Raw genomic sequence first — 27,998 nt, forward strand, 5'->3', positions numbered from 1 at the left:
GACCGGGACAGCGTCGCTGCCGACCCTCGGTAGCTCTAACCCGTCGGACATGAAGGGACGGGACCCCCTCCGGCAGCTCCCCGACGGGCCGGGTGGGACAGGAGCCTTTTGTTTCTCCCATGGGTTTATTTCCATGGGTGCCTCCGCCCCTCCTTCCCTCGCAGGAACCCGGCCCCGGGACTCCGCTCTTTGTTCCCACGCGTCAAGATGCGGTCACAGGTGGCCCACGCGTATCCCGCACAGAAGCCACACGGGACCCCGGCGCAGCCCGCAGGTAACCCAGCGCTCCTGGGCCGGGCCGGGCCGGGCCGGGCGGCGGGGCCACCCCGTCGGGCGGTGGCGGTGGCGGTGGCGGGTCCCGCCCGCCGTGGGCCGGCGCGGGCGGGGCGGGCGGGCGCGGTAAAGGCGGCGCCGCGCGGGGGCCGGGCTCAGTCTGGTCGCCTGCGGGCTGCGCGGCGCCGCGGCCGCCCCCGGAGCGCTCTGCCCATGGGGCAGCCAAGCCGAGCCCTCGGGACTGTCCCCCGCCGCCGGGACCTGCGCTAGGGCGGTGAGTGCTGTGCGCGTCCCCCCGCGCCGCGGACTTTTCCCGCCGCCCCTCGGGGTCCCGGAGAACGGGAGCGCGGACGCCGCCGCGGCCGTGCGCCCCGCGGGAGCCCGGTGCCGGCAGCCGGCCCTTGCTGTCCGCTCGCAGTCAGCGCGGACGGGGGTGGGAGGGAGGGAGGGATGGACCGACGGATGGACGGACGGACAGGGGCTTAAGGAGAGGGATCAGCCCTTGTGCTGGCTGCGCACGGCTGCGATGGGACCGTCTTCGTCCTGGCCGTGCCCGGTCCGGGTGGGATGGGTGGAGAAGGAGGTGGTGGAGCGTTGTATCCTGGTGGGAGGGTGGCAGGTTGCTCCGAGCGTTGGAGGGACAGCAGCCGTGCCGCCTTGCGAGGTGATGCGCAGGCGGTCCCTTGGCTTTGTGGCGAGGGCTTTCTCCTGGCTCTTACTCGACTCAAAGGCAGGGGTCCGATGTCACTTCTTTCCTGGAAGTGCTCCGTTCTTTTCCGCCTGCTCGGGAAGCGTCACAAGACGACCACGGTCCCCAGATGAGTACTTCAGGTGCCTGAAAGGGGAGGCTGAGTCCTGGCCACTGCACAAGCTCGGTGAGCTCGGTCAGCCTCGGTGGCTGAACGTTGCGTCGAGTTGGGATGAGGGAAGCTAGCACAGCTGTGCTCCCCGTGGGATGCAAGCCCGTAGGTGTGCTGGGGAGCCCTGGCCGCAAGGAGGGCTTGGCCATGGTGGACGGCGAGGCTCTTGGGGGGGATGGAGGGAGAGGGGCAGGGGGCGGGAGCCACGATGTGGGAGGGAGCCGGGACAGACCCCCTGTCATCACAGAGGGAAAGGTAAGGAAAGCCAGCTCTCAGCAGGTTCTACATCCCCGCCAGAGCTTGCCCATTCCTGCGTGCTGAGTGGTCTCTTACAGGGTCTGGCTGTCCCATCCGGGCAGGTGCACTGCTTTGTCTAGAGCAGCAGCTATTAGGCTTCTCTGTTCAGTACAGCTTCCACTGACTAAACCAAGCTGAGCAAGAAGCAGCACCTCATTGTGCACCTGCTCCTTTCCTGCCTCAGCACTGCTTGGAGTTGGAGTTCAGTGAGACTTTTTCTTACATGAGCAAGGAACCTGACCCTCTTGCAGCTGCCTGCGAATCAGGGCTGCTAATGACTAAATGGGTACCATTTAATCTCCCCGGTCTGCAAAGGCTGTGAGTTACAAATGCCAGCAGCAACCAAAGCCTTGTTGACATTAGGGTACCACTAGCACAGCTGAGCCATGAGAAACTACAGAGTATGCAAGAGTACTGGCTATTCTGGACTTGGCATAAATAACTTGTTCAGTAACTCTGTCTGCAGTAGAGCAGCCTGCTGAATAATTGCATTCAGGGCCTGTGGATGAGGAAAGTGATTTTTAAACAAATAAATAGTAGTTACAGTTCAAGCAGGAGAGTCTGCCCAGGGAGGAAGTTTCCTAAGAAAGGTTTTGGCAAAACCCCAAAATAAACAAGGTCTTAAGACTCAGCATGAAAGCACCTCAACCAGCCCTAGCTGTGTCTCAGCTAGACTGCGTAAATACTCATCTGATGCGTGCACAGCAGATTGTGAGGGACACCATGAACCTGTGGTGTCCTGGTGCCCTCAGGAGTGAGGGGCTGGATACTGATGGCAGCTGGGAAAAGGGGGGACTTGGTTGCTTTAGTATGTGCGTATTCTTGTTCTTTGAATGCAGTGCAGAGCAAAGTCAAGGGAGCTCTTCCCTGGGTAGGTGGTTGTCACAGCCAGGAGGCTGTGAAGGTGAGTTCTCTTCTACAGTCTCAAGAGAAGTTGGTCCTTTCTGCTTGTGGGCCTGTAGTGAGGTTTTGTTGTTGAGATATGAACACAAGAACATCTCCAGAGATGCACAGCAAGGTGAGGCTTGGGGTGGCCATTGATCACTTGGAGAACAAACCACAGACATGCCCTCCCCTGACGTTTTCAGTCCATTTGGAGCTGCTTGGAAGCTGGGGTGTGATCCAAAGGGAAGTGTTTTCCTATTGTTCTCATTGAGCATTGAGTGCTGAAGCGTGCAGAATGCCAGGAGTACATCTGCAGCTGGTGTTCATTTGTCCTGCAGCTCTCTGAAGGTCAGCATTGTTGAATAGTAGGGGCTGGGAGGGATGGTGCCACAGGCTGGTTACAAATGTCACTTTGAGCTGTTTGGATCATGAAATGTTCTGTGTGATGCGTGTGCTAGGTCCTCACCCAGTAAGCCCCCAAATTTCTAGTGAAAACTGCTAAATGCCATTAGAACACAAAGAGTATCTCCTTCTGACGCAGGCAGGATTGGCTGCCTTCCCACCAGGCTGCCCAGGAGGCTGCATGTTGACCTGGGTGGAGCTGTGCATGAGGTGGGGGGTGTCTCTCTTCTTAGTGCGACGTTTTTTGGCTACAAGTTTTCCCTTGGCGCTGGATAAAAGCACACGTGAAATAGAAAGATGTTGAGATTGTTTATGTTTGACTTCTGGCCTGGTGCCAGAGGGAACGGTTTGGTGACCTTGGCACTATTGGGACATTATTTATAGACTGTAGATCTTCTGGGTTTTGTATTTTTGATGTAGGAATGTGAAAATAAGTCTTGGGAGGAAAAGACCCAATGTTGGCCACAGAATACATTTGGATTTTTTCCAGAGCAGGAAAAACAACACTTAAGAAGTGACCAGGTGTTCCCTGTTCACATTGCTTTCTGCCTTCCCTTGAAAAATACGGGTTTGGTGCTGTCCTGGAGATCACAGGCTAGCATGAGTTCACTCCATGTTAGAAAAGTTCTTCAAGATGCTAAAAGATGATAAAAAAGAAATCCAGCTATAACCAAAGACACTCTGGATATTTGACAAATGATAAATGACTCTATGGCCTTCTTGGCCTTCCTCTGTTTGTGAAGCTCTGTGTCATCTGCAAGGCTTACTGCATCTCTGTGTGTTTCAGTGCCCATCTGTGGTGCTGCTTAGTGTGGCTGACCCCAGATGACAGATGGAGAAGAAGAGGCTTGGAGATGCACAGGGTTTTACTGGAAGGCCCACCACATAGTGCTGGCCCCACAGCTCTGCCTCCCAGGGCTCTTGTGAAATCCCAGTAACAAACTTTCCTTCTGGGTTTCACGATGTGCATAAGTCTCTCATCCTCATTCTGAGCAGTGCGTATAGGCTCCATTTACCTAAATTGTAAATGTCTTTCTATCCCTCTGTATGCAAAGTAAGAACGTACAGAGCATTGCACATTGGTTTTGATGGGGAAGCCCTTGACTAGGTTGTACCTGATTCATTTTTTATACCAGACTTTGGTTGGACCCTTACTCAGCTCATCTTACAGGGAAAAATCAAGGACCAGTGTCTGTAAGAAAGCTCTACTCCAGATTTATACTGATTTCTGCTGTCATTCTGGGGAGGAGAGATTCATCACCAAAACAGGGAAATTATCGAAACCTTTTGTAGTTGGGTTTACTGCTGAAGGTTGAGCAGCTTCTACTGATGTTGGTGGTCAGGAACTGTGTGCTCACTTTCTGAACCTAAGGGGCCAAAATCAGAAGCCTAAGCATAGGGACCGGTAGCTGGCTCCAATGATGCAGAGTTTCCTAGATGTTTTGGTCAGGGATTTGGATTAACATAATTTAAGTCAAAGGCACAGAGGAGAGTATGGGGAGAAAAGCAGTTAGGAATAAATCCACGGTTCGGTAGTTGCGTCTCCTGAGGAGTGGTATTATAGGATGAGTTGGTGTAGCGGGAGATGCACACTGTGGAGTGTCAGATAACACTGGCCACCTAATTACTTGTTTGAAGGGGTTCTGTGTTTTACAGGGAGATTAGTGTGCAGTCCCCTTTGCAGCTGCCTGCTACTGCAGAGAGGAATCCCTCCTTTTCGTACTAAAATTAGGCAGCAGCACTTTGACTGCGTGGCCCAGGGGGCAGGTGCGGGCAGAGCAACACACAAAGGCTTGCAACCCTCTTGTTTTTAGCTGTATCCTGCCTGGGTTGAGAAAGTAAACAGTTTGTGTCAGCAGCTAAAAAAGAGACCTACAGAGAAAACCCACAAGTCTTCAGGAAACTCCATGGGTGACTCAGAAGGTGTTTTTGTCTGAGCACCCGTTCATTCAGTAACCCATGATGGCAGCAGAAGCACTTTTTGTAGTGGTGCCACCTTCTGAGTGAAACACAAACCTCTGGTGTCAGATGCTTATGGTCATATAAAGACTTGAGAAGCTCTTTCAGCCAACAGATGATGTTCCAGTAACTCCACTGCTGAGCCTTAAAATAATCCCAGCCCTTGTTGGGTGCTGCAGTTTCTTTCTGGGCTTCCAGCTAGGGCTGCTGTAGATGGAAATAGATGTGATAAAGAGCAGGCAGTTTCCCAAGGATAGCTGTGCTTCCAATCCTTCCTGACAGCCAAGAAGGTGCCTTTAGTTCAGCCTTCCTGGCTGTCTGGCCCTGCCTTGCTGTACATGGCATGCACCCAGCCAGGCAGCAGCCTCACTTGTGCCCCATACTGCAAAGCTGTGAGAGATGTGTGGGCAATGCTGGAGCACAGCCTGGGTGCAGACACTCTGCCATGTTGTATGGAGTCCTCAGGAAGGACTGTGTTGTGGAAATGGAGGGCCGTATTGCCAGTCTTAGCCAGAGCTCCAGGAAGCAGGTTATTTTCTGAAGAAACAAGATATTTTAAAGGTCCATGGTTTTAAGTCCCTCTTAGTCTTTCTGTTGGACATTTAATTTTAGCTGCCTGGCATAACATTTGTGGTAGATGTTTGCTGTATTCCAAGAAGGCAAAAACACAAGCTGCCTCCTTGCAGAGGGGAGAGGGAAATTCAAAAACCACAATACTGAATCCAGAGGAGCTGGGTGGTATTGGCCTTTCCCCAACACTTTCTTTGTGGCCTAGGAAAAAAAGTTTGTGTAGAAGCTGCTCAATAGCAATAAAGAGCATCCAAACATTAATCCACAGAAAGCAGAGCTCTACCAGGAGTCAGAGGTTGCATTGAACAGAACCAAAGAATTTAGATCATTTGTCTGTGTTTTCCCAGGTTGTTTTCATGGTAAAGTGAGAGTAAAATTTAGCTGACTTTAATATCAGCATTGCTGGTGGAGTCTGTAAGTGCTAACCAGAGATCTGGTGTGCTTCTGAACAGCAGACACCTATGGTGCATCCTTCCAGCCTCCTGCCCTACTGCTCTGCCCAGTGCAACTGTTTTCTTCTCGGGCTGTTCTTGCCTTGTCTGCTGGCAAAAAACCATCAGGAATTCTTCCAGTCCCTTCCATGAACTGTGACAGCATCCACTGTTTAAATCTCTGGACAAGCAGGATGCACTGAGGGTTGATGGATGGAGGAATAATAAAGCAGTTGAGCTTATCCCCTCCAGCCAATTTATTCCCTACATCACATCACCATGCAAACCAAGTGCCTGTCATTAGTCAAAGGGCATGGGGGAGAAGAGGCCAACCTGAAAGCCCCAGAGCCCTGGCTGCATGGAAATGACACTACAATGAAAGGTGACTGCGAAGGTGTTGACTAAAACCTGACACTTCTATGTCACAAGCTCTTCTAAGCAGGAGGCTGTGCTGTTTGTTTGTTGACAGATGTATATGTACACAAGCACAGTAGCAAAGCACCGTGTGTGTATACACACACACAGAGTCCTGATGGATGATCCTGATATTACTGGAACTTGTTGTACCCAAGTGTCTGAGACTTAAAACTGAAAAAGAAGGGAAGATCCTCAAACAACCCTTGATAGTAGAGATAGGACATCTGGCAATGCTGCATTTTCCATGGTTACTTGAAACCTTGATTTGTCAGCACTGATGCTGCTGTAATTTGGCTGCCTGAATCTCTCTGTTGCCTCCTTGTTCCTGGGTAGAAGAATCAAACAAAAGTAGGGAGAAGAACTAGTCAGTGCTACCTTTAACATTTTTTTCCTAAGAATTCTCTTGCATGTGCCAGGCAAGAAGGAGAGAGAGCTCCTGTGGGACCTCTTAGTTCTCAAGATATCCCTTGTCACCCCGGTTGTACATGCCACATACTGGTGTCCACCCCTTTGCTTCCTCTCTGCTCTGAAAAGAGAAATCTTGCTTTAGTTCCTTAGGCTGATGTGGGTCCTTCGTGGCTGTGACTAGAGGACATAGCATCTCCATACCCTTTCCTTGCATGCTGTTGTCTAGTTTTTTCATAATCCCAAAGTGTGGCTCCATGCTGTGAGATGGGCAAAAGTGATACAGGGTTTGCCTAGGATCAGGTAGTGAAAAATTCACTGCAAGGATCTTGATCTTGTCTATCCATATAAAAGCAATCAAAAGCCTAGTCTTGCTCATCATCTAGGCTCTTCCTGTGGTATATTAAAAGAGGTGAACCATTGCAGGGAATGATGCATCTTGTCCTAGAATGGACACCTCTGGGGATTGGCTCACCCAGTCTATTTCAGAGGGAGCCTAAAGGAGGGAGGTGAGGAGATGTACAGATTCAAGTTATAGTTGATGCTTCCAAACTCCATTCTCTCCACCCATGAAATGCTTTTACTCTGGGCTGGGGGCAGATTGACTCTGTGCATGCTCTTCACAGTATGCATACACTGGTGTTTTGTGAAAGCTGGAGAACCTGTTATGCATCAGAGACATTGTCTCTTTCAATCTCCTTTATATGAGTTCCTTTTTCTGATGAAAGCTTTCTGAAGGGTACTTGTGTGCTGAATAGCCATTGTTGATAATGCACGATATGAAATCCAAAAGGAAGGCTCAGATTAAATGTCACGCACTTCATAGTCGGGGAATTCAAAGATCCTTGTTGATCTGTGCATAATTCGGGGCTTGACAGCTCATGCATAAACAAACATGTGCACATTCACATATATGGGTGCAGGCAGTTTTCCCCTGACTCAGCAGCACATAAAAGCAAAGTTGGGAGGGTGAGTTCCAGAGGGGTGGGTGCTGTGTTCATGGGGAAAGCCTGTGGGTTCTTCAAGCCTCTGACTTGAGAATCACACTGGCAAAGTCACTTGTTATTAGTGTGGTGGGCTTCCTTCCTCTGTCCTCTACTGTGCAGCTCTCTGCTGAGCTGTGGCTGCGGCTGCTTTGATTTTCTGCATCTGGGTTTAATCTGACCACGAGAATCTTCTGAGAGTTTCTGGTGTGTGCAAAGGCAGTATCCATGTGAGGTTCACCCCAAGGTTTCCACAGTGCGTTCTCCCACCAGCAGTGAGTGAAGACAGAAAGAAAAAAATCGATGTCATGCTAAGCTGGTTGTTAGTCAGGCCAGGAAGGGCATTTCTGCCTCTGACATGTTGTGTGTAATGAGCCAAGTGCTGCTCAGGAGTCCACAGAGCAGGCCAAAGTGTCATGACCTGGCACTGGTGGGTACAGTGGCTGGGCCATTGCTTGTAAGATGTCTCACCTGCTGCACATGAGCTAAATGATCTGTGGTAGATTTACTTTTCATATGCATCTGGGAAAACTAAGCTCTCAGAGATTTAATGACCCAGTCTTAATTTTATGGAAGGAGCAGGAGTACTGCCAAACCTGTAATCTAATAGTTTGGCTTTCAGGCTTCCTACTCTGCATGCTGTGCTGTAGTTCTGTTCCTAAAAACAGCTGCTTTCACTTTCAAGTGCCTCATTGCAGGAGAGGGGAATACTTTTGGCTCCTTCTCGTTCTGAGGGATGCTGTGGAACAGTGCTCCATAGACATGTCCCTGTGCACCATGTGTTCCCCCTCTAGTGGGTTGCTAGAAGTTTCTTTGAAGTTGTTTCACCACCAACTTGTGAATTAACAGAGCTTGTGCTAGCTCTGGCAGCAGCTATTTAGAAGTTTTCCTCTTCTAAATCTGTCCTCTTAGCTCCTGTTTGCCCAACATGGGGAATTTTGCATCTGACATTTTTAGCAGTAACCTGTTGCTATAGAAACTGCTAAGGTGTCAGAGGGAGATTTTTGCCAAGTTGGGATAGGCTACCAAGTAGTTGAAGTATGTGTTTTGTTGGGAGGCCTCCTCCATCGTGTTTTTGCTAAGCAACTCCCTGAGCCTGTCTGCATGTCTGGGCTCATTTCATGTCTAAGGAGCCAAGAGGGAGTGATAAACCCAGAGTTCCTATTGTATGTGAATGAACAGGAAATATTAGCAAATTATTTAGGGGAGATGTGAGAAGGTGTTCCCAAGCTGCAGTGATGGGTCCAAGTGGTGTGTAGGTGGTAGTGCAGGGCTGAGAGATCACAGGTGGTATCAGTCTTTAGGGCAGTAAATGGTAGACCTAGAAGCAGGAGTTGAGACTCTAAATGACATCTCCCATGAAGGAGTCTGGGACAAGCTGCTCCTCTCACCCTTGAGACCAAAATATAGGTGAATGCCAACATACTTGGTTGGTCTGATAGTCTGAATTCTTTACTAACTAGTCAAGAGATCGTGCAGTGGGACCCAAAGTAAGTCCACACAAATCAACCCATGTCTCTTATTTGTGTGTGTGTTTATACGTATATATAATACATATATTTATATACAAATGTTCATGTACAAATACATATATTTATATGTATGTATATGTACATTTATATTGGCTTAATCCAGTAATATATAACTTATTGTTAAGAAATTAAATGTATTTTTATAAATAATACAGTTTTATTATTTTTTCCAGGATGTGGATGTAACCATGTATATAGGAAATGCTCTATAACGGGGTTGTTAACAACTCAGCTGTTGACTGATAGTTGCTTGGGCCATTTCATACCAGGCCTGATTTACAGAACTTCTGTGTCATGGAAGGAAACTTTATTGCTTGTACAATGAGAGGTGTGAGTCCTATGAGTGCCTATGTGCCTGGGACTCAGGAAAAATCCTAGCTAGACCAAAAGGCAATCTTCCTGATTTATGCAAATTTATTCGTCTGCCCTTTTTCCTCCCTATTGTGTTTGCCTAGACCGCACATCTGGTCATATCATGACAGACTATGGAGATGAGAAACTCTTTGTTTTCTACACAAATGGAAGAAAATAATCTGATGCTGCTGGGGTGTCCTGCAGGAGTTGTTCTCAGGCTGGGGTTGCAAATTGGTCCATGAAACTGGTTTGGAATCTGCTTTTGCAGTTCTGGAGTGGAACAGACTAATTTCATCTTCCATTTCATGGTTGTAAACATGTTGAGAGTGTATAAATCACAGTGGTTGCATTGTGCTGAGTAAGTTCCAGGATTGCAGATAGAGAACTAATGTTGCTGGAGGTGTAGATTATTGTCTTTGGGAAGGGAATTCATCGAAAATGGCTTTGAAATCACTATTTCAGTGACAGTATACAGATGGATGTTGTGCCTGTATGTGGCTCAGGGGACTTTATGTCCCAAATTGTAATTTCTTAACAATTTTGTGTTCTGGAAAAGGACAGAGGTGCAGGGAATTGTTGAGAATAAAGAGCATTGGCTTCCTGGAGCATTTATGAAAGTCTCTTGTCAGGTGCTTGGGGGCACAGTAGAAAGAAAATTTGAGGAGGTTTGAGGTTGTCAGGAAAAGAGGTGCCAAGAAGCCTCATGTTACAGTGAAGGTTCAGTGTCCAGTGGTGTTGTGGGTAAGCACCATGTGTATGGATTCCTCCCTGCTCCTCCCAGGGTCTTTCCATAGTGTTCCTTTGAGCCTCTGTTAGGCCTCAGGTGCGAGGCAGAGGAGATAAATGCAATTGCATCATAGTTTCTGTAAAACTGACTTGTATTACCCTGTTTGGTTGAAGGGCTTTCCTAGCTTTTTAAGCCACTCTTTTTCAGTAGCAAGGGTTGACTTACTTGGGTGGGTTGGGTTTTTTTTGTGTGTGTGTTTCTCTGTATGTGCATATGGGTTTTATTTTTCCTTCTAATGTTTCCCTGTAGAAATCATCTGCAGGACAGATGGCCTGTTAAGCTTCTGGGGTTGTCTCTCACAAACACCTGTCTAAGGCAGCTGGGAATCAAAGAGGAATTCTCCTCTTTTAATGCCTTGAAAGAAAAACGGTACCTGATCCTAATATGTCCTATTTCCCTGTCTCTCTCTCCATCCTCTCAGCTTCCTGGGAACTTAACTGCTTGGTTGTGGCCATCTGTTGAGACAGCGAGGGGCTGGGTGGGGAGGTGGCAGACAGAGCCTTTGCGGGAGAGCAAGGGCAGCTTTGAGGTGATAGATTGCTGTGGCTGGCTGGGCTGAGAGCCTCGGTAGCAGAGAGGAGGATGATGCAGGGGTGGACTTTTATGTAAGTCACACAGATAGATGAGAGCTGCTGAAGTGGCTGTTGTACATTGTTGTGCTTGTACCTTGCATCCTTTGTATTTGCAGCCAAAGCACACCTCAGCCCAGGGATGGGCTGCTTGAGAAGGCAGGGTAGCATGGCCAGGCTTGCACGCAGGGTGTGAGCACACATGTGTGGTAGATGAAGGGTGAAGTCTGTGTGTCCCCTGTGGCAGGAGCCCCCTGAGCCCAGACAAGAGGGACCGCGATGGGGCCAGGTGTCCAGCTGGGCACCCGTGGGGAGCCCTGTGTACTGTGCTGGTCACCACAGCTGTGCAGGGAGCCTGCCCGAGCACATGCAGCGTGTCACTGGCTGCCCTGCCAGCTGCTGCGAGAGGCAAACAAGCATTTCTCCCCTGAGGTGCTGCCCAGGCTTGCATGGAGGGGTCGGCGAGTTGCTGCAGGTGGTGGTTGGCAGGCCGGCAGGAGTGAGGTTGCTGTGTTTAATTATAGCTGCCATCTGAGAAACTAGTAGAGCAACAGAGCTTTTTTATCGTGTTCTGGGGAAACTGAGCACTTTACAGGTTTTGATTGCTGTATAACACATCCTGCGACACAGAAACTTTCCTGTGGTCTCTGCAAAAGGAAATTTGAAACCTATGGGCAATAAAATTCTGGAGATGGGCTGTACCTCCACATGCTGTGGGATATAGCCAATAGTGGCTCTTCTTGGGGCAGGATGTTTGTACAGCCACGAGGAGCTTGGGGGCAGGAGCTGCTGCACCCAGGGGCTGCAGGGGAACAGTGTGGAGGAGGGTGCAGGGGCTGAGCCTGCTTGGGCTAAAGCAGCCCTGAAGCAGACGGAGGAGAGGATGCATGGAAAAGGCTGAGCAGACTTTGGATGTCCTTCTTTCGTGAAGTGGTGACTGAGTACGCAACACAAGTTAACTCTTTCCTCCCCAGAAGGTTACAGAGGGCTCTGTCCCTTGTTGAGGGGTGATGCTGGCTGTATCCATTACGCTTGAGATTGCCAGAGCTGCTGTAGGCATTGGGTGCCACTGCCTTGTGAGTGGAGGCTTTGTGGTCACGGGCAGCTCTGCACCTCTCACAAACACCTTTGGAGAGCCTATTCAATGGTGTTTGGCCATGAGATGTGTTCAGCTTGAAGGGGGAGCTTTAGATGTGCCTGAGGCTCTTGGTGTGTTGCAGATGATTTGGGAGATGATCTGGAGGCACCCAGTGAAGAAGATGTCCTTTGACCTAAGGATCTTGTTTTGCATTTTCATCATTTAGGGGCAGGAAATCTACTGCCTAGCTTTGTAGCTGTTCCCTAGGGATAACACAGTCTCCCTGCACCTTTTAGCGTTGCTTAAGGAAGCAGCCCCCTGTGCCTTTTAGAGTTGTTTATGGGGCTGTGGCAGGGCTGGGCATGAGCCTCTGTCAAGACATGCTTCCTGCTGGTATTGCAAAAAGCCTCCTGCACTGAAAGGGCTGGTGTTTCTGTGGGAACAGAGTCCTGTGTACCTGGCTTGTTACAGGTGAGAAATCTGAAGTCTCCCTGTTGCTTAGGGGTACAGACTGTGCCAGACAGAGCGGGAGCAGCCGCCGCATGCTGCTGCTGTGGTGGCTGAGCGCTAATTGTTTTTACTGCCTGAGCATCAGGTTATTTTTGGCTTGATCAAGTTTAATTCCCAGCTGGCTGGTTGGTGGTAGAGAGGTCCTAATAGTCTAAATCTCCATGCTTGATAGAAACCTAGACTGGGAGCTGGTTTGGTCACCATGGATTTGGGATGTGCAGTTGCAGAAATACAGGATGAAAATAGCTATATTTTGGTAGTTACATGGGACATGGGGAGTTCTGGCTCAGGGTCTGCTGCGCCATGGGCTTCCAGGGGAAGCTCTTGCTAGGCCATTTAGATAGGATGCACAAAGATGTTTTGTGACTCGCAGGTGTGGTTTAGGGTTAGACACAAAGAATTTACCCATGCCTCAGGATTTCAGAGTCCTGAAGTGTCTGAGGTTGTTCATGAACAGATTTTAAGCATATAAAAGTGAGCAGACTGAACTTTCATGTATGGTGGGGAAAAAAGGAGTCTTGGGTCCCATGGGATTAGGCAACAGTGTAATGTTTGCAAGGACCAAGGTACTCAGTAGGTCTGTGGATCCTGTCCTTAATTCACTTGTGTTTCCACTGCCTCTCCTCTTTACTGTACACATGTGTTTGAGCCCAGGCTTTCTCAACAGCTCTGTGGCTAATGAGGTATGGGGTCCAGAGCAGCTGCTATGGACCCAGGACTGTCCTCAGCAGCAAAGAGACAGAACTGCCACAGCCTGGAGTAACATCAGAAGAGCTGGACAAATCCATTACAGCTGCCAGGCCCCTTGCAAGAGAAATGCTGTGGGCATCAGACCATCTATGAGGGCCAGGTACAGCACAGCTGCCATGGTGGATGCCCCTCTCATATGTACACTTCATTGTGCTGCTGGAGAAATCCCCTGGGCTCTGCCAGTTCTCCCAGAGAACTCCAGTGTTGGAAAGGGACACTGCCTCTGCTTCATCTGCTTCATACTTAGTATTGGTTCTCAGCCTGTGCTCTGTAGAAGATGCTTAGGCATGGCAAGTGCCCTGTGAGGCTTGACATCCACATCCAGTGCAGACATCCACTGCACCTTCTTGGCTAATTCTTAGGCATAACAAATCAAAGCGGGCTCGAGATGCTGGGTTGTCTTGGATATACTGACTTGGGAAATCTAACACAGAACAGCAAGAATCCTCTCACTGGCCTGAACGTGATAGAGCTGAACAAACTGTGTCCAATTTAAATGTATAAACATTTCATTATCCCAGCTTGGCTCTAGTTTCATACTCTCTTCCTCTGCATAGAGATTGGAAGTTCCATGAAACCCTTGGAGCAAGAGGTTCCGTAGTGCCACCTCTTTAATTCAAGCACCACTGCTTTCTCAGGTAAAAGGCTGCACTGTGGATGACAGTGCCATCCAGCTTAGCAGTAGGCAGCATCCCTGCTCCCAGGGCCCTGGGGAGCCATGTCCTCCCAGGTAGCCAGTTTGCCACCCACGAGCAGTCAGGCTCTGGCTTCCAGGAGCTGTAGGCTGTCGGTTCCAGGTGCTGCCGGAGCAGGGTCTGGCTCTGCTCTCCATGGTGGGTGCGCAGCTCTGGCTGCTGCAGCGCTGTGGCGTGTGCCGTTGAGTCTCCTCTCTCCCACGCTGCGGAGCTCGCCTCTCCAGACGCTGGGAGGGAAGCGGAGACGTTGGGGGAAGAGCTGTGGAGGTGGGAGAGATTGAGCTATCATTGGTGTGGCACCAGTGGGGTTTCTTTGCACCACTAAGCAGTAGCTATCAAAATTGAATGCAGTATGCTGAATAGCTGAGCAAGGGAGCACACACTGAAAGGAGCCTGTGAAGAAAAGGGATCTAGGAGGAAAAAACCCTCTTTCAGCTGCACATAGGCAGTGCCCATCACAGAGAGCTGTGGCAGGGAGTGGGAATTGCCTGTGTATGGTGGTTGATCTGCACAGTCCCTGGGATGCTTGGAAAAAGGATTAAGGAGGAGAGAGTCGCAGGAGAAAGAGGAGGTGGAGGTTTCCCTTTGCAAACTCACAGGCTAATAGAAACAATCCTCTAAGTTGTCAGTGTGTCAGGATACATTAATGTAAGTATAATGTTTTCAAATCCTCAGCATCTTCTGTCTGAATGTCACGGAATTAGCGTTAATTGCATTCATTAGCTCGTTAGCCATTAATATTCAGCATTCGTCAGCCTGGCTCTGTCTCTGGATGAGGCGGGTAGTGAGATGTGGGACTGGCTGCGAGGCCATGCCATAGCTGTGCTGTAGGAGCGTGGGTTTATGCACCAGATTGTTTTGTTGGCATTTGTGTCTGGCCCATGTTGTCCCGGCTCTTGGCCAGTGGCTTACAAATTAGTGGAAACTCTTAATGGGAGAGCAGTGTTAATGATGATGTGGATAAATTTCCACCAACTCCTGCCCTGAAAGCAACTGGCAAGACAAATTATGAAGGCAAATTTTGATCTTTTGGCCTTGAGCCAGTTGCTAAACTGCCTCTGTAATCACAAAGCTATTCAGTGCAGTCTTCATTGGTGAGTCATGGAGTCCCACCTTTCTTTGCTTCTTGCTCTCAGGAGAAATTCTCTATTACTTTTTTTTTCTTCCTTTTTTTTTTTTGTTCCTTCTTTCTTTTTTTTTTAATTTTTCTTCCTTCTTCTTTTTCTTTTTCTTCCTTATTTTTTTTCTTTATCTTCTTTCTTTTCTTTTTATCTTCCTTCTTTTTTTTTTTCTTTTTCTTCCTTTTTTTTTCACCCCCCTTTCCATCTTCCCTTCCTCTGGCATTTCTGACCCTGAGGCCAGAGCAGGAGGTGTAGGCATCAGGCTTTCCCTGGCAAGAAACCAGGAAAGATCCAGAAGTGCCAGGATGGCATGGTCAGCACACTCAGCATTCCAAGTCCTGTGAAGACCAGCAAGCCTCAGGTCTCTTGTCTCTGAGGAGAGCCATTAGGATGCTCCTGCTCAGGCCCTCTGCCAGACTTTTCCCCTAACATTAGAGATGTGGGATGGCCTCAGAGTGAGAGAGAGGAGCATTCACCACAAGATTATTGCTTCACGATTGGAATGGATGCATTTTGATCAGAAAACGCTGGGAAACAATGTCTTCTCTGGTTTCGGCACTTCTGATGGGAAACCACTCAGCATCCAACCTTGTGAGCCAGAAGCAGAAAAAATTGCAAAAATTGTAGCTAGTTAAAGAGGTTGAGCTTTTCTTTTAGACATATCTCACTGTCTTTAGCATGGATTTTGTGTGCAGATTATCTAGATTTGAATACACACAATTTATTGTAACAGTTTAGTTGGCAAACCCCAGACATGATAAATCTTTCAAAGTTTTCTACTGTCAGCTACCATTTGAGCTTCCTGCCTTATGCTCAAAGGTAGGCCTGAGTGTACAACTTCTACTTTCCTCCTGTGCCATTGTTTACAACTCTCCCAATTCTGAAATATCTCTAGATCCTGACTGCAGCATCTGGCTTCATGCTGCCTTTCCAGGAACCTGGGCTTAGTTATTCAGTGAAATAAGAGCAAAAAACCCACAACCAAACAAGCCCTGCTACAATCCAAAAGAAGTACCTCCAAAGCACTGAGTAGCTCAGCTGGCTCACTGAAAAGCATTTTGCCTGGTCTGCTGAAAGGATCTTATTAAACCCTTGATCATGGGGTTCACCTTTTGCACCACCCCAGCAAGACCTCTTAACTTTGCCTTAAAGAAAGAGTTACGTTGGGCACTTGAAGACAGGACTGGCTGTTCTTGTCTGAGCCACCACAGGGAAGGGTATTCCTTTGAGAGGAAAATCCCTCACAAGGCACTGGCACAACATTTGCATGCACAATGCCAAAATAATTTTCTCTCATTTTATTACTCTCCAAAGGCTCATGAAATATGTAGACATCAGCATAAATTGTCTCCTCCTGGGGCAGCTCTGGGAAGGTTCAGCTGGGGCATGAGCCCTACACTTGCTTGGGCTGGATTAGCTGTGTTTGGTGCCTGTGAGGAATTTCTGTGGGTCTCTGGAAGGGTCAAGTAGCACATGGAAAAAAAGTGTTTGTGTTCAGCTGAACCAAGATAAAATGAAGACAAATTGGAAGAACAGGCTTTCTGAACTGAGGATTTCCAGGGTTTTATATTTGTGGGATGAGACAGAGTGATTTCATGGGACTCAATACCTGTAGCTTTATACGCATGCCAGGGTAGAAGTTATCTTTTTCAACTCTCATTGCCTATATTTACTTATCCCAGATAATATTTGAAGTTTCTGATTTCCATCATTTCCCAGAAAGCAAAGTGAGTGTCTTCAGGGAAAATTATGCCTCTGGCTTCTTGTTGCTCAGGGGCTGATATATTCTGGCATGGCCTAGGGGCTGCAGCATCTGAGTGGGGGCACACACAAATAAATAACTGATAATTGTTTGGGGTTTGACCTGAAATGGCAGCTGAAGAATCTGATGTATTGCATGGGAAAAGAAAAAAGGCCAAGCATTACTTAACAATTTTAATTCCCCTAGTCTGAGACACACTTAATTCCCCTAATCTGAAAAACAGCAAAGAGGTACTATTGGGCATTGCCTCATGCTGGGATAGACGAGATTATGGTTTGTAGGTCAAAAGCATTTATAACTAAATGTCCCTGCTAAAGCCACTCTGCTCTAAGTTTTTTCTTTCCTCTCCCATGGCAGATCCCGGAGACAGCAGGATCATTCTGAGATGAGCCACCTGTAACTGGGGCTGGCCTCGTTGCCAGGGCTCCCTGCCCTGTGAGGATGAGGAGCCGTCTGCCAGCCTAACAGAAAGATTTTGTGGCGGTGGTTGTTTTATTTTTCCCAGACGTCGTGAAATTTCATGTGACAGCGGAGCCACTTCCTGCACCCTCCTTGTGCCACCTCACAGCCAAGGGCTCAGTGGGGCAGGGCCACCACCATGGCGGCGAAGCAGCCCCCACCGCTGATGAAGAAGCACAGCCAGACCGACCTGGTGAGCAGGCTGAAGACACGCAAGATCCTGGGCGTCGGCGGGGAGGATGATGACGGCGAGGTCCATCGCTCAAAGGTGAGGGCAGCAGAGAGGGAAGCCCATGAGCAGTAATGGTGGAAAAGGGACCTTCTGCTGGACAAACCAGAGTTTGCCCATCCATGTAGTTTGGGGTAGTTACAGCCAGGCATTGTGAATGGGAGAATGTTCACATGGACATGAACAGCTCTGGGCAGTGTGCACATGACAGCAGGACAGATACTGTAACACCCTGAGGGCTCTGCAGGAGCCTGTGCTCCATCAGGATGTGACATGCAGGTGATGTGTGTGAAGAGTCAGTTCTCTTCTTCCATAGGTAAGAGGAAACAGGAGTTAAGTGTTGACCCTTCCCCAGCTGCATGCTGCAGGTGGCTGATCCCACTAAGGGAGCAGTAGAGGCTGCAGCTCCTCATGGAAATCAAGGCAGGTGTTGAGACCAAAGAGTCACAGCTGAATCCTTTGCCCTCCTTCCAGCCCTCTGAGATAAACTCCCACATGGGATTAGATATGTGGTTTTGGGCTAGTGAGTATTGCCTGAAGACGGATCTGCTTAGCTTGTGCCTTTCATTTGAATTTCAGATTAGCCAAGTACTGGGAAATGAAATCAAGTTTGCAGTCCGGGAACCACTGGGACTCAGGTAAGGTACTGGATCACCTTGGAGCTGGGTCATCTGAGGGCCCTTGGCCCTGGCAGCTCTGGTTTCTGACACCAACTCTGCCACTGTGTGAGCATCACTGCTCCCTGCAGAGGCTTCCTGCAGGCTGTGGAACCAGACCAGCTCTTCATTCTTCCCCCATTAATGAGACTGAGGCACTCAAGTTCTTGTCTCATTGTATATGCCGAGAACTACAAGGGCTGTGTAGGGCTGGAGGAGCTCCTGTTCTACTGCGTGACAGTGTGTGTGTCCTGTGGGGACCCTGCTCTGCACCATCCTCTTGGCACCTCTCTCCTTTGCTTGGGGCAGGGGGAGTCGGGCTCTGTCTCACCAGCAAGGCCGGTCTGCAAGTTGAGGCTGGAGGTAGCAGGATGTGGAAAGATGAGACCTTCCATGGGAGGTTTCTGGCTGTCTTACTTGTGCATGGGGGAAGGATGAAGGCTGATGAATGAGCAGGCAGCCAGAAATGCTTTGTGAAGTATGAGTGATGGGGTCACCTCCAAGCTCATGCTGGGTCCTCTGTCTTCCCTCTCATGCAGGGTCTGGCAGCTTGTTTCCGCCATCATGTTTTCTGGGGTCGCTGTCATGGTAAGTGAAGGGTGTGGTCCTGGCAAGAATCAGCTCCTGACTGCTAAAGGGGTGCCCCAGCATGGCTCTCTGGTCCCTGGCATTTCTCTTCCTCCCCTGCCTCCAGCAGCTCCTACCACTTTCTCCTGCGAGGCCTTTGCCCTCACTGTGTCTCAGTAATGGGCTTTGCCAACAGTGTCCTTGGCAGTTTGTTCCCACTGTGAGCCTGTTTTCATTAGCAGGGCCCATAAACCAAGGAATGGCAGCCTTGGTCACAAAAACCAGCCATGCAGCTGATAGTTGACATGGTGATATTTCTGCACCTCCTTAATTTCCAGTTTCCTGGCCAGCGGCTCCAATCCTACAAAGGCGTCATGCTGGAGTGCTGCTGCCCAAGAGGACATGTTTTGGTGGCCAGTTCAGATTGTTGAGTTTCTCTCTCGCCTCTGCCAGGCTCTTGCTTTCCCTGACCAGCTCTTTGATGCCATCTTTGAGGAGGAATCGGTGAGCAGCAAGACTCCCATCCGGCTCTATGGAGGAGCCCTCCTCAGTGAGTGCCGCACTGTACTGCTGCCCCACAGAGTAGGGGGACAGGTGGCCAAAACAGCAGCAGGGGACAAAGTCCATGCCCAGCTGGACACCTGCAGCTGGAGAGCAGAACTTCTGCTGTTAGCAAAGAAATTGCTGAGGGGTATTTTGAAAAACTTGGCTACTGCTGCTTTTTCCTAGCAGGGATTCGGGCGTGCTGCAGGTAGGGTAAGAAGCTCCGAATCCCTGGGGAATCACCCCATGTACCCCAGCAGAGGGAGCCTGCAGGAGGGCCCGGGGAGGGGCGCTGGGCCGCGGCTGAGGTTCCGTGGGAGCGGCAGGGGAGATGGGGCAGGCGGCGGCATCCCGGGAGGGGCCCAGGAGGAGGGGGGCGAAGGACAAGGAGGCGCGGAGAGCTGGGAGAAATGGTGTGGGAAGGGAAAGGGGCCCGACCCGCGTCCTGCAGCGGCACCGCGCGGGGCGGGCGGGAAGCGCGGCCCCGGCCCCTGTCCCGGCCCTCGGGCAGCGCCTCCGCTGTCGCCGCAGGCATCGCGCTCATCATGTGGAACGCCCTGTACACCGCCGAGAAGGCCATCATCCGCTGGAGCCTGCTGGCCGAGGCCTGCTACTTCGCCGTGCAGTTCCTGGGTGAGTGCCCGCGGGCCGGCCGGGACGAGGCGGAGGAGGAAGGTGCGAAGACTGCGTGGTGGGAAGCTGGGATCCACGGTGGGCAGGGCACTGGCATGTTCCCTGCCAGCTGCTTGCCTTTTTCTCCCCCGTGGAATAGCCTCTGCCCCGATCTGCTCCTTGAACATCACCCTCTGACAATTCATTAATTTTTCTCCCTACAAATGTCGTGGGCTTCATAGCCAGCACAGGTCATTGCTGGACCAGGCTGCCTAGATGCAGGGTCTAGCAAGAAAAGATTTTAGCAACCTACACTAAAAAGGGGGATGTTTAGTCTTGCCAAAACAGAGTATAGCATTTAGCTTGTTTCTAGGGAGCTTATCTATATTTAACAATGAAGGGGGTTCTTGTATGTGTGTCTTGGTAGCTCAGTGCTGGTTTAGCTGGTTTTAGATATGAACTATGTATTGGTGGCCAGAAATGACAGGTGTTCGATAGAGGTGATGTGTGTGGACTGTGCATATTCTGTACATGCTTCTAAAGTTGAGAAATGTTTATCAGCACTGATGTGTTCAAGCCACAAAGCAAACTCGGGAGGATGCGACTCCCAGATTAATACCTGAGCATAATGGAAACTCATAACTGCTTGAGTGACTGTTTCAAGCTGCCTGAATGTGGGGCTGCCTTGAAAGCAGGTTCTCTCTAAGGGAGAGCTCTGGGGTCCACGGCAAGCTTCAAGGCTGTGAAAAGAAGCTAGTGAAGAGCCCCTGCCATGGGTTCACTGTGCATGTGAAGGAGCCTTGCTGAAAGCTCCTGCGCTCGCAAGGCTCAGCAGTTCCTGCCGAAGCTCTGCGTTAGAGGGCAGCAGAAAACAGCATTGGGCTATTTGTCTCCTTTTGGTTTTGCATCACCAACCTCTGCCTTGTCTCTCTCCTTCTTCTCCAGTTACCACTGTGTCTCTGGCTGAGAGTAGCCGGATAGCCACAGGTGCTGTGCTTCTCCTGGTCAGCCGAGCCCTCTTCATCCTCATCAGCATTTATTATTATTACCAAGTTGGACGTCGTCCCAAGAAAGTCTAATTCCTGGGCTTTTTTGTTATGGGAAAGGTGGGAGGGGGGAGTTTGTGTCGGTAATTTTGCATTATAATTATAATTTTTAAATTATTTTTTTGTTAGTCCCTTTTGGTTCTAAAGTAGTTTCCTTCTTTACCGGCATGAATCAGTGTGAAACCCAGTGCTGGTGGCATTGCCAGGTTAAATGGGGGGAGCAACATCGCTGGGACCCCCCAGCCCCTCTGCAGGAGGTAAGGAACAGTGGGGAGGAAGGCTCAGGGAAGTGTGTGGGCCTGGTAGGCTCAGGGAAAAAAGCCAGTTTTCTAGGGGGAACTGGCTGATGGGATCACAGGCTCTGTACCCACTGGAACAAAGCACAAAATAAGGCCAGCATATTGAAACCAAATCCCTGAGGAGACAGGGCAGTAAGACAAGCAACAAAGGATCTGGCTACTCTACTTGGTAAGCCTTGCACCTCCCCTGGTTTACAGCCCTTTCCCCTTTTAGCAAGTACTGACTATCCAGGTAGCCAGGAGCTGGATGGAGTCAAGTTCAGTGCTTTGCAAACAGCTCTTCTTTCCTCTCTGCCAGAGGTGCATTTTTGTGTAGTTCATAGTTTTGCACCAGATGCTGTGTAGGGCTTGGCAGGAGATACAGCAAAAGAAGAGGGAGAGCCCTTGTTCCCTCTGCAGGGACAGCACTGGGAACAACTTGGATTACAAGATGTTAGAAGTGAAGGAAGCTATTGGAAATAGCCCATTGAGCACAAAGACATCCCCTTGTTTGGGGTGTTTCATGAAGTTCCTAGGCTGGGGTCCTGTCCCCTTCACCCCAGAGCACTTCCTACAGTTGAAGCTTTTCTGATGGTAGTAGCAGTGGTGGGTGTGCAGTACCTTTATCTGGTGCTCTAGTTGAGCAGGAGCTGGACTGCTGTTGTGGTTAGCACTGCTGAGAGCAGAGGACTGTAACAGTAAGAGCATCTGCACAGATGCTTGGGTCAGTGAATAGCCTCTAGATGTGGGCTCTGGCTGTGGGAGATGGTGTTCCAACTCTGCTAGTATCTGCATCACATCTCTTCTGACCTTGAGAAGAGAGGACCAAAGTTTGTAGCATTAACATATTTAATACTTAACTGGGATGAGGAACAGCAAGGAGTGGAGCGTATGATGACAAGGACAGACTAAATGTGCTTTGGTACTCACTAGCCAATTTCTCCAATGTCTCCTGGGCTTAACAGCATTGCCTGCCCTGCTTCCTACTGCTCTTTCCTTGTGGATTATCCCTGTCCACAGCTTGAGGCAGCATTTTTTATTCTCCATGGGACTAAAGCCAGAAGGTCTGTGTACAGGATATGGACTTGTTACTCATGCACTAATGTTGACTGGATCAAAGCATGCCCTGGAATATAGCTGATGTTCCAAAATCCCAGTAGAAAGATTACTACAAAAACAACTGCTGGTGTGAACAACAGTCCTCAAGCCACTGGTAAGACTGGGATCTACAGCTATTGCTGTTTAATATCTTAGTAGAGTTAGAAGAAGGTAGTGGGTAGTTATTGTATGTTGTGTTAGTGCTTTTGGCATTTAGAAGCAGCTGCATAAGCTTGGGACACTGTGTGCATTGTACTTACTGGCCATGCAAAATGTCTGTCACATAACAATATTGGAAATTGTTAAATCAGGAAACATCACAACTGTAACTTAGTTTTTTGCCTAATGAGTAAATCAAATGGAGAGGCAACATCCAACAGCAGGCTAAATTCTGGAGCCTCACAACAATACACGCTTGTCAAGCTGCTTTCAGCATGTCCAAAAATGATACTGAGCAACTAAAACTTTTAATTAGGAGGAGTGTTTCTGTTTAGATGGAATAATTGGGGTCTAAGAGGCAAACCTTTCCTTGTAAGGCAGGTAATGATCAAATGCAGGCTGGAGAGGATCAGAAATTAGACCAAGTGGTGCAGCGTGCTGGAGCCGGAGCATGGCATGCTGTGGCTGTTGCTCTCCCCCTGTGCGTCACCTGCATGGGCAGCTGCAATGGCCTCAGTGTGGCACTTTGGCTGTAGTTGTGGGTATAGGTACGTGAGGCTTGATTCTTTATGTTTTGGGGTGTCACATGAATGTATACACAGATTGATGGTTGGTTTTTGTGGGGGGGTGGGAAATTATGTTTCTAGGACAGACAAGTAAAACCTACCACAGCAAAAGCAATCTTACAGAAGAAGGACATGGAGGGTCTTCTTCATGCTGCCTCACATCTGTTGTCCACAGGTCCTATGAACTTAGTTATGACTTGGGTCTGATTAATGTACCTTAAAATGTCATCCCATAGGTGAGAGAAATGAGTTACTGTACTATGTGAGAGCAGTACTCCAAAGACTTCTTGATGGTTAGATCAGGTAGGAGTGTGGGGGAAGCAGTTACAGCTCTCCAGGGTAGCTTTAAATAAGGTGAGATCAGATTTCTCTGGTCCCCTGATAAGCAGCCGCTTCTGCAAAACTTGAAACAGTCAGCCACTTCTAGGTTTGCTGGTCAATGGCTTTTTCTGCTCCAACATAGAGCAAAGCTTGGGGGGTGGCCACTTAAAAGATTTCATGCTACTTGGTACCTAGTCCTGAAAGTGGAGACATGAAGTTGGATTGACACTTCTTGCTCCATCTTGCTATAAGTGGACCATGTAGAAAATACAGAGCTCTACACCTCCTCTACAACTAAGCTGTGGTTCCTGGCATGTCCCTTCTCAGCAGCAAGGTGCTGCAGGAGAAACACTGTCAGGCCCACTGCAGGTGGTGAATGCATAGCAGGTGAGGCCTAGGAGGGAGTTGCTCAAGGTGTCTTGAGGATGAAACCCAGGCAGAGCAGCTGCAGCACTGTCAGAAACCAGCTGCACCTGGTTGTCTTCACTCTGCTGTAATGGGGAGAAAGGGAGGAGGATGCCAAACCTTTGTATAGAACTGTGTCCCCAAGGACAGAAGTGCTGACATCACAGCTGCAGGTGGTAGTTGAGAACATTATTTGGAATCAAAAAAGCCTGAGGTGTCACTTCAGGCTTGGCTACTCATCTGCTGATAAAAAAACTCCATCTCCACAGGCCTCAGCTTCCTTATCTGTTACATTGTGAGAGAGGCCTTGGACTGATGTCATCTCCCAAGGGAGACTGCAGTGAACTTCCTGCATTGTACAATGCTGTGCAAGACTGGGGTTCTGTTCCCCAAAGAATTGTGCTCCAAGCAGGCATAGGCCAGGACTTAAAGCTGACCCCCTTTCTTTGCCAGGGATGGACCCAAACCATTGCATTCACAGAGCTCTCACTTTGGAGGGTGAAGAAAACTCATCATTCACATAACTCCCTACATCATCTTATTTGCATCTAACCAATATCTGGCAAACTGGAGCTGGTGACATAGGAGAGGCTCTGTCTGTCCTAAGCTGGCCTCTTTTCTGGTCAAGGGTTTTTACTTGGGAGGGTGTGGGTGGGGGTGGTGGTGCAGGGGGAGAATGGGACACTTCAATTTATACCTCATTTTAGCTGCTGTACCTGAGTTTATTTCTCCTCTGGTAAGAAAGTGACTGTACTTAACACCAAGCAAATAGTGAAAATTAAAGCTGTTTCACTTCACTGGCACAATATCTTTCTTTTATTTTTTGGGTTTTTTTTTAAGAAATGCACACAAAAACCGTGCAGAGAGTGCTTCAGGCTTGTGTTCTGGTTTATATTACCAAAAAAAATTCCTTTTCAATATAAAAAAGCATTACAGTAGGGAATACAGGATAAATTAGCTCCGTTATCTAATAAAAAGAACATTTACATTTTTTTAAAATAGATTTCAAACATTATTTCACACGCAGCCCTTTTCCCAGGCGTTTGTGACAGTCAATGGAGCATTAAATAGGAACCAGGAGGCAGGGATGCTGAGAGGGGCTAGGGGCTGGCCCAGGCTGGTCTCTACTACTCCCTCCAAGGTGCTTGGGCCGTGGTCACAGTGCTACAGCTGCTACAGAGCAGCTCCTTCTGCTCTTCAGCCTGCCCAGAGTTCTCCAGCCAGCAGTGACTTCAGCTTGAGCCCCTGGCCCCAAAATACTCACCAGAGCTGTTAAAAACAAATACAAAAATACAATTGCTTTTCCTGCCTACAGTTCTGAAAACTACTGTACCACAGAGGGGACAGCCACGAAACCAAGGGACAAAACCAACAAATTTACATGCTTTGCCACACAGTGGGAGTCTGCTTTCTGGGCTTGCTTGTTCATTAAATTCCCCCAAGGAAATTCCTTCTGCATGTTACCAACTGCTACAGATCCTCTCAGACTTGCACATATCTTTACAGCTATCTCCACTTCTTGTTTGGAATTGCTGCCTGGCCTTTTGAGCTGTGTTCCCAGTGGCACGTCAGGCAGCCTGCAGAGAGGATTTGAAATCTTCACACAGCAAAGAGCAGTGGGGGATCAGAAAAGGTAGAAGAGGAGAAACAGCTGTGCACAGCCCAGAATAACAGATGAAGAAGAGATCCTTTTGAAGATACAGGGACTACCATTAGGGAGAGAGGGAAAGCAAGAAAGCTAAAAACAGACAAAGTAATAAGTACAGAATTAGGAAAGCCAAAGAGAAACAAGCCAGCCGAGATCATACTTCAGGCATGTATATTTAGTACTTTGTGCTCTGACTGCTTTGGTTTGGTTGCCCCAGCTCTAACAGGTTTTTTCCTCCATGCCACTGGTGGCAGAAAAAGGCTTTAAGGCTTCTTTTCCCCTTCAGCCACGCACCATGTACAAATGAGGATATTTGCCAGCCAGGCTCTGACCTGCGAACTCTGCATAATAAACTGAGGGGAAAGGAAGAAACTGGAGACTGGAGGAGGCAGTTCTGCTTCTTTCGATCACCTCCAGCCAAATTACCAACTCTGCTGACAGGTTTGTTCCTTCCCTGGGAATTGCTGTCCCAGAACAGTCACTGACACCAGCTCCTGAGGCAGAAGGAGAACAGATAAGCTTGCTTTCTGCTCAGCCCATTCCCTGCAAGACTGGTAGATGGAACAGATTTTTTTTATCTTAAGAGCAGCACCTGCTGTCCAGTACAAATACTGCTGGGTTTTGGCTAACAAAACTGTTTTTCTTTATTAAACAACAGACCAGAGTTTAATGCTAAAATGTCTCATTACAAGGAGGTCCAGAGGGAAATAGTTCTGAACAGCTTTCCAGAAGGTTTAATGCAACATCTGATGTTGCTCAGCAGCCCTGGCAACATATTTTGTTGCTGGAATATGCTGACTGCAACATGGGGGGGCTGCAGCTCTACCTGCCCAGCCCTCTCTTGTCATTTAATAAATTGTCCTCAAATGAAGCTTGGAAAAGCTCCTAATACCTCCTTCCTGTTCCCTAGTATCCTGATTCCCCAACCTAGATACTTAACCATTATCTTTGTCTAGTGTGGCCGAGGCTTTCTGCTGCTTTCCTTCCTTGCCTGTAGTCTGTGCAGTGCCACTGGGAGAGCTCAAGGGACACAGCCCCAGGGGTCTAAGGCAACAGCCAGAGGATGAACGTGCTGCTGCTGCAAAACCTGGGCACAAAGTTTAATGCTCTGCTCCTTCCTTGCCAGAGATTACAGCTTTCAGAGGGGCTGGCTTGAGCCTATATAAGAGTGCTCCCATAATCTGAGTCTAAAAAATCTGTAAAAAGACCTAATCTAAACAAGAAACCACAGCCTCTTCTGTCATTCCCCAGGTAAAATTAGTTTGGGGTCAGGGAATAAGTGACCAGATGAACAATTAAGGCAACAGATGATGATTCAAGATGAGAGAAACCAGTCACCTGTTCAAGTCAATATCCATGACCATAGCAGCAGTTGGAGCACTGTGGCTGCACACAGGGTTTTCTTGCATCCTGCCTGGGGTCTCAGTAGCTCCAGCTTAATCTCTGACCAAGGTCCAGTCCCAGGCATCTTGCTCAAGTTCACTTCCAAATGATTGAGTAGATGACATGTTAGTTAAATACCAAACTATCTCAAGGGAGGAAACACTATCAACTAAAACAATTCTGACTTGATGATTACTTTCATCATGAACCCATGGGAGAATCTCAGGGGAAATTCTCTGACCAGAAATGATTCCACCAGACTGATCCAGGAAAACAGCATGGGAGTGGTTGACAAACTTCAGCCTCTTCAATCCAGCACCATGTCTGGACCTCCCCTTAATGCTGGAAAATCATGCAGGAACCACTGCAAATGTTTATGCTAACAGAGCACCACAAACCATTTTTTTGCAAGTATCAGAGGAAAGGCAAAGGCTGACCAGATTTAAATAGTATATCCTGCCCTTGTCAGGAAGGTAGCAGTATCAATGATGCTTGACCAGAGCCATTATTTTCCCCAGTAGATGGGAACACAGCAGGGAACCATTTGGTCTCTTTCACAACAGTGAACAATAAATCTTAGTAAAAACAGAAAGGTAGGCACCAAACTCGACCCTCAGCCAGCCTTAACTGAGTCCCATTGCTAAGTTAGATCACACTGCCCCTGCTTGGAGATCCAGAGAAAAACCAGCCTCACTGAAGTGCTTGACATCTCTGACAAGTTTCACATGACAGGGGCAGAGCTTCCACTGAAGAACGAGTGTTTTCATCCTGTGGCTGGAAATTAAAGCCAGAATCACGCAAATGTTGACTACACCTGCTTAGACAAGCCACCACTGCTTGTTTCAAACCCACCTGGACAGTCACGGCCAACTTGTTCCCTTATGCAGCCCCTGCATGTCTGTTCTGGAGTCTTTTGTTGTCTAAAGCACGATGAAGTGGTGAGTGGTAGGCTCAGCCTGGTGTGAGAGGCAGCTGTGCTCATCCTCCCACATCCCCACCAGCTCCATGCATCTCTAGTGCAATCGGCGGCTCTGGGCTCCTGCTCCACGGTTGCTGCGGGTGGCTCTGGGCAAGGGTCCGGTGTACAGTGTAGTGCACATCACCTCAAAGTTCCAGCCCCTGAAGTACAATCCTTTTGGTCATTCATATATTACAACCCTCTTTTTTTCTTTTTATTTTTTTCTCCCTGTCCCATTTTGTTAAAAAAAAATAAAGTTTTTTGGATGTTTTCAGGTTTTGTTTCTTCGGATTTTCCTTTTTTCTTCTGAGTGTGTGAGGAACATGGTGGTTCATGGGCCACTTCTTACTGGATCCCTCGAAAGAGACACATAGCAAAGATCATGGCAAACAGCTGGGAAGAGGAAGGGAGAAGAAGAGGGCAAAAACAA

The 27,998-nt window shown here is 48.7% G+C and overlaps 2 protein-coding genes across 9 annotated transcripts in view; one reads left to right on the forward strand and one right to left on the reverse strand.

The window, feature by feature from the left end:
- The first annotated feature begins 386 nt into the window (after window positions 1–386).
- On the forward strand, window positions 387–24,385 carry TP53I11 (tumor protein p53 inducible protein 11). Of its 2 annotated transcripts, none has more exons than XM_068193708.1 (7): window positions 387–547; window positions 16,998–17,367; window positions 17,908–17,966; window positions 18,524–18,572; window positions 19,005–19,101; window positions 19,626–19,727; window positions 20,652–24,385. In XM_068193708.1, exons 2-7 carry the CDS (start codon window positions 17,239–17,241, stop codon window positions 20,783–20,785), a joined length of 570 nt encoding a protein of 189 aa, XP_068049809.1. In that variant the 5' UTR covers window positions 387–547; window positions 16,998–17,238; the 3' UTR covers window positions 20,786–24,385. The 2 variants fall into 2 exon arrangements, with proteins under 2 accessions (XP_068049809.1, XP_068049810.1); XM_068193709.1 differs by lacking the exon at window positions 387–547 and adding an exon at window positions 14,204–14,405.
- The window catches only part of TSPAN18 (tetraspanin 18), a 189,067-nt gene continuing 184,465 nt past the window's right edge, over window positions 23,397–27,998 (reverse strand). For all 7 annotated transcript variants that reach the window (XM_068193704.1, XM_068193705.1, XM_068193701.1 and 4 more), the window contains one exon: window positions 23,397–27,961. In XM_068193704.1, the coding sequence (XP_068049805.1) occupies window positions 27,914–27,961 (48 nt within the window). In that variant the 3' untranslated portion in view covers window positions 23,397–27,913. The remainder of the gene's footprint in view (window positions 27,962–27,998) is intronic.

The sequence above is a fragment of the Anomalospiza imberbis genome, chromosome 6 (assembly GCF_031753505.1).
Source record: "Anomalospiza imberbis isolate Cuckoo-Finch-1a 21T00152 chromosome 6, ASM3175350v1, whole genome shotgun sequence".
NCBI lineage: Eukaryota > Metazoa > Chordata > Aves > Passeriformes > Viduidae > Anomalospiza > Anomalospiza imberbis.

What these genes read in the sequence shown, in the direction of transcription:
- TP53I11 (XM_068193708.1), top strand. Translation starts at nt 17,239, where the DNA reads ATGGCGGCGAAGCAGCCCCCACCGCTGATGAAGAAGCACAGCCAGACC. An exon ending in CTATGGAGGAGCCCTCCTCA is followed by an intron (nt 19,102 to 19,625) that starts GTGAGTGCCGCA and finishes CTGTCGCCGCAG; the next exon opens with GCATCGCGCTCATCATGTGG. An exon ending in CTTCGCCGTGCAGTTCCTGG is followed by an intron (nt 19,728 to 20,651) that starts GTGAGTGCCCGC and finishes CTTCTTCTCCAG; the next exon opens with TTACCACTGTGTCTCTGGCT.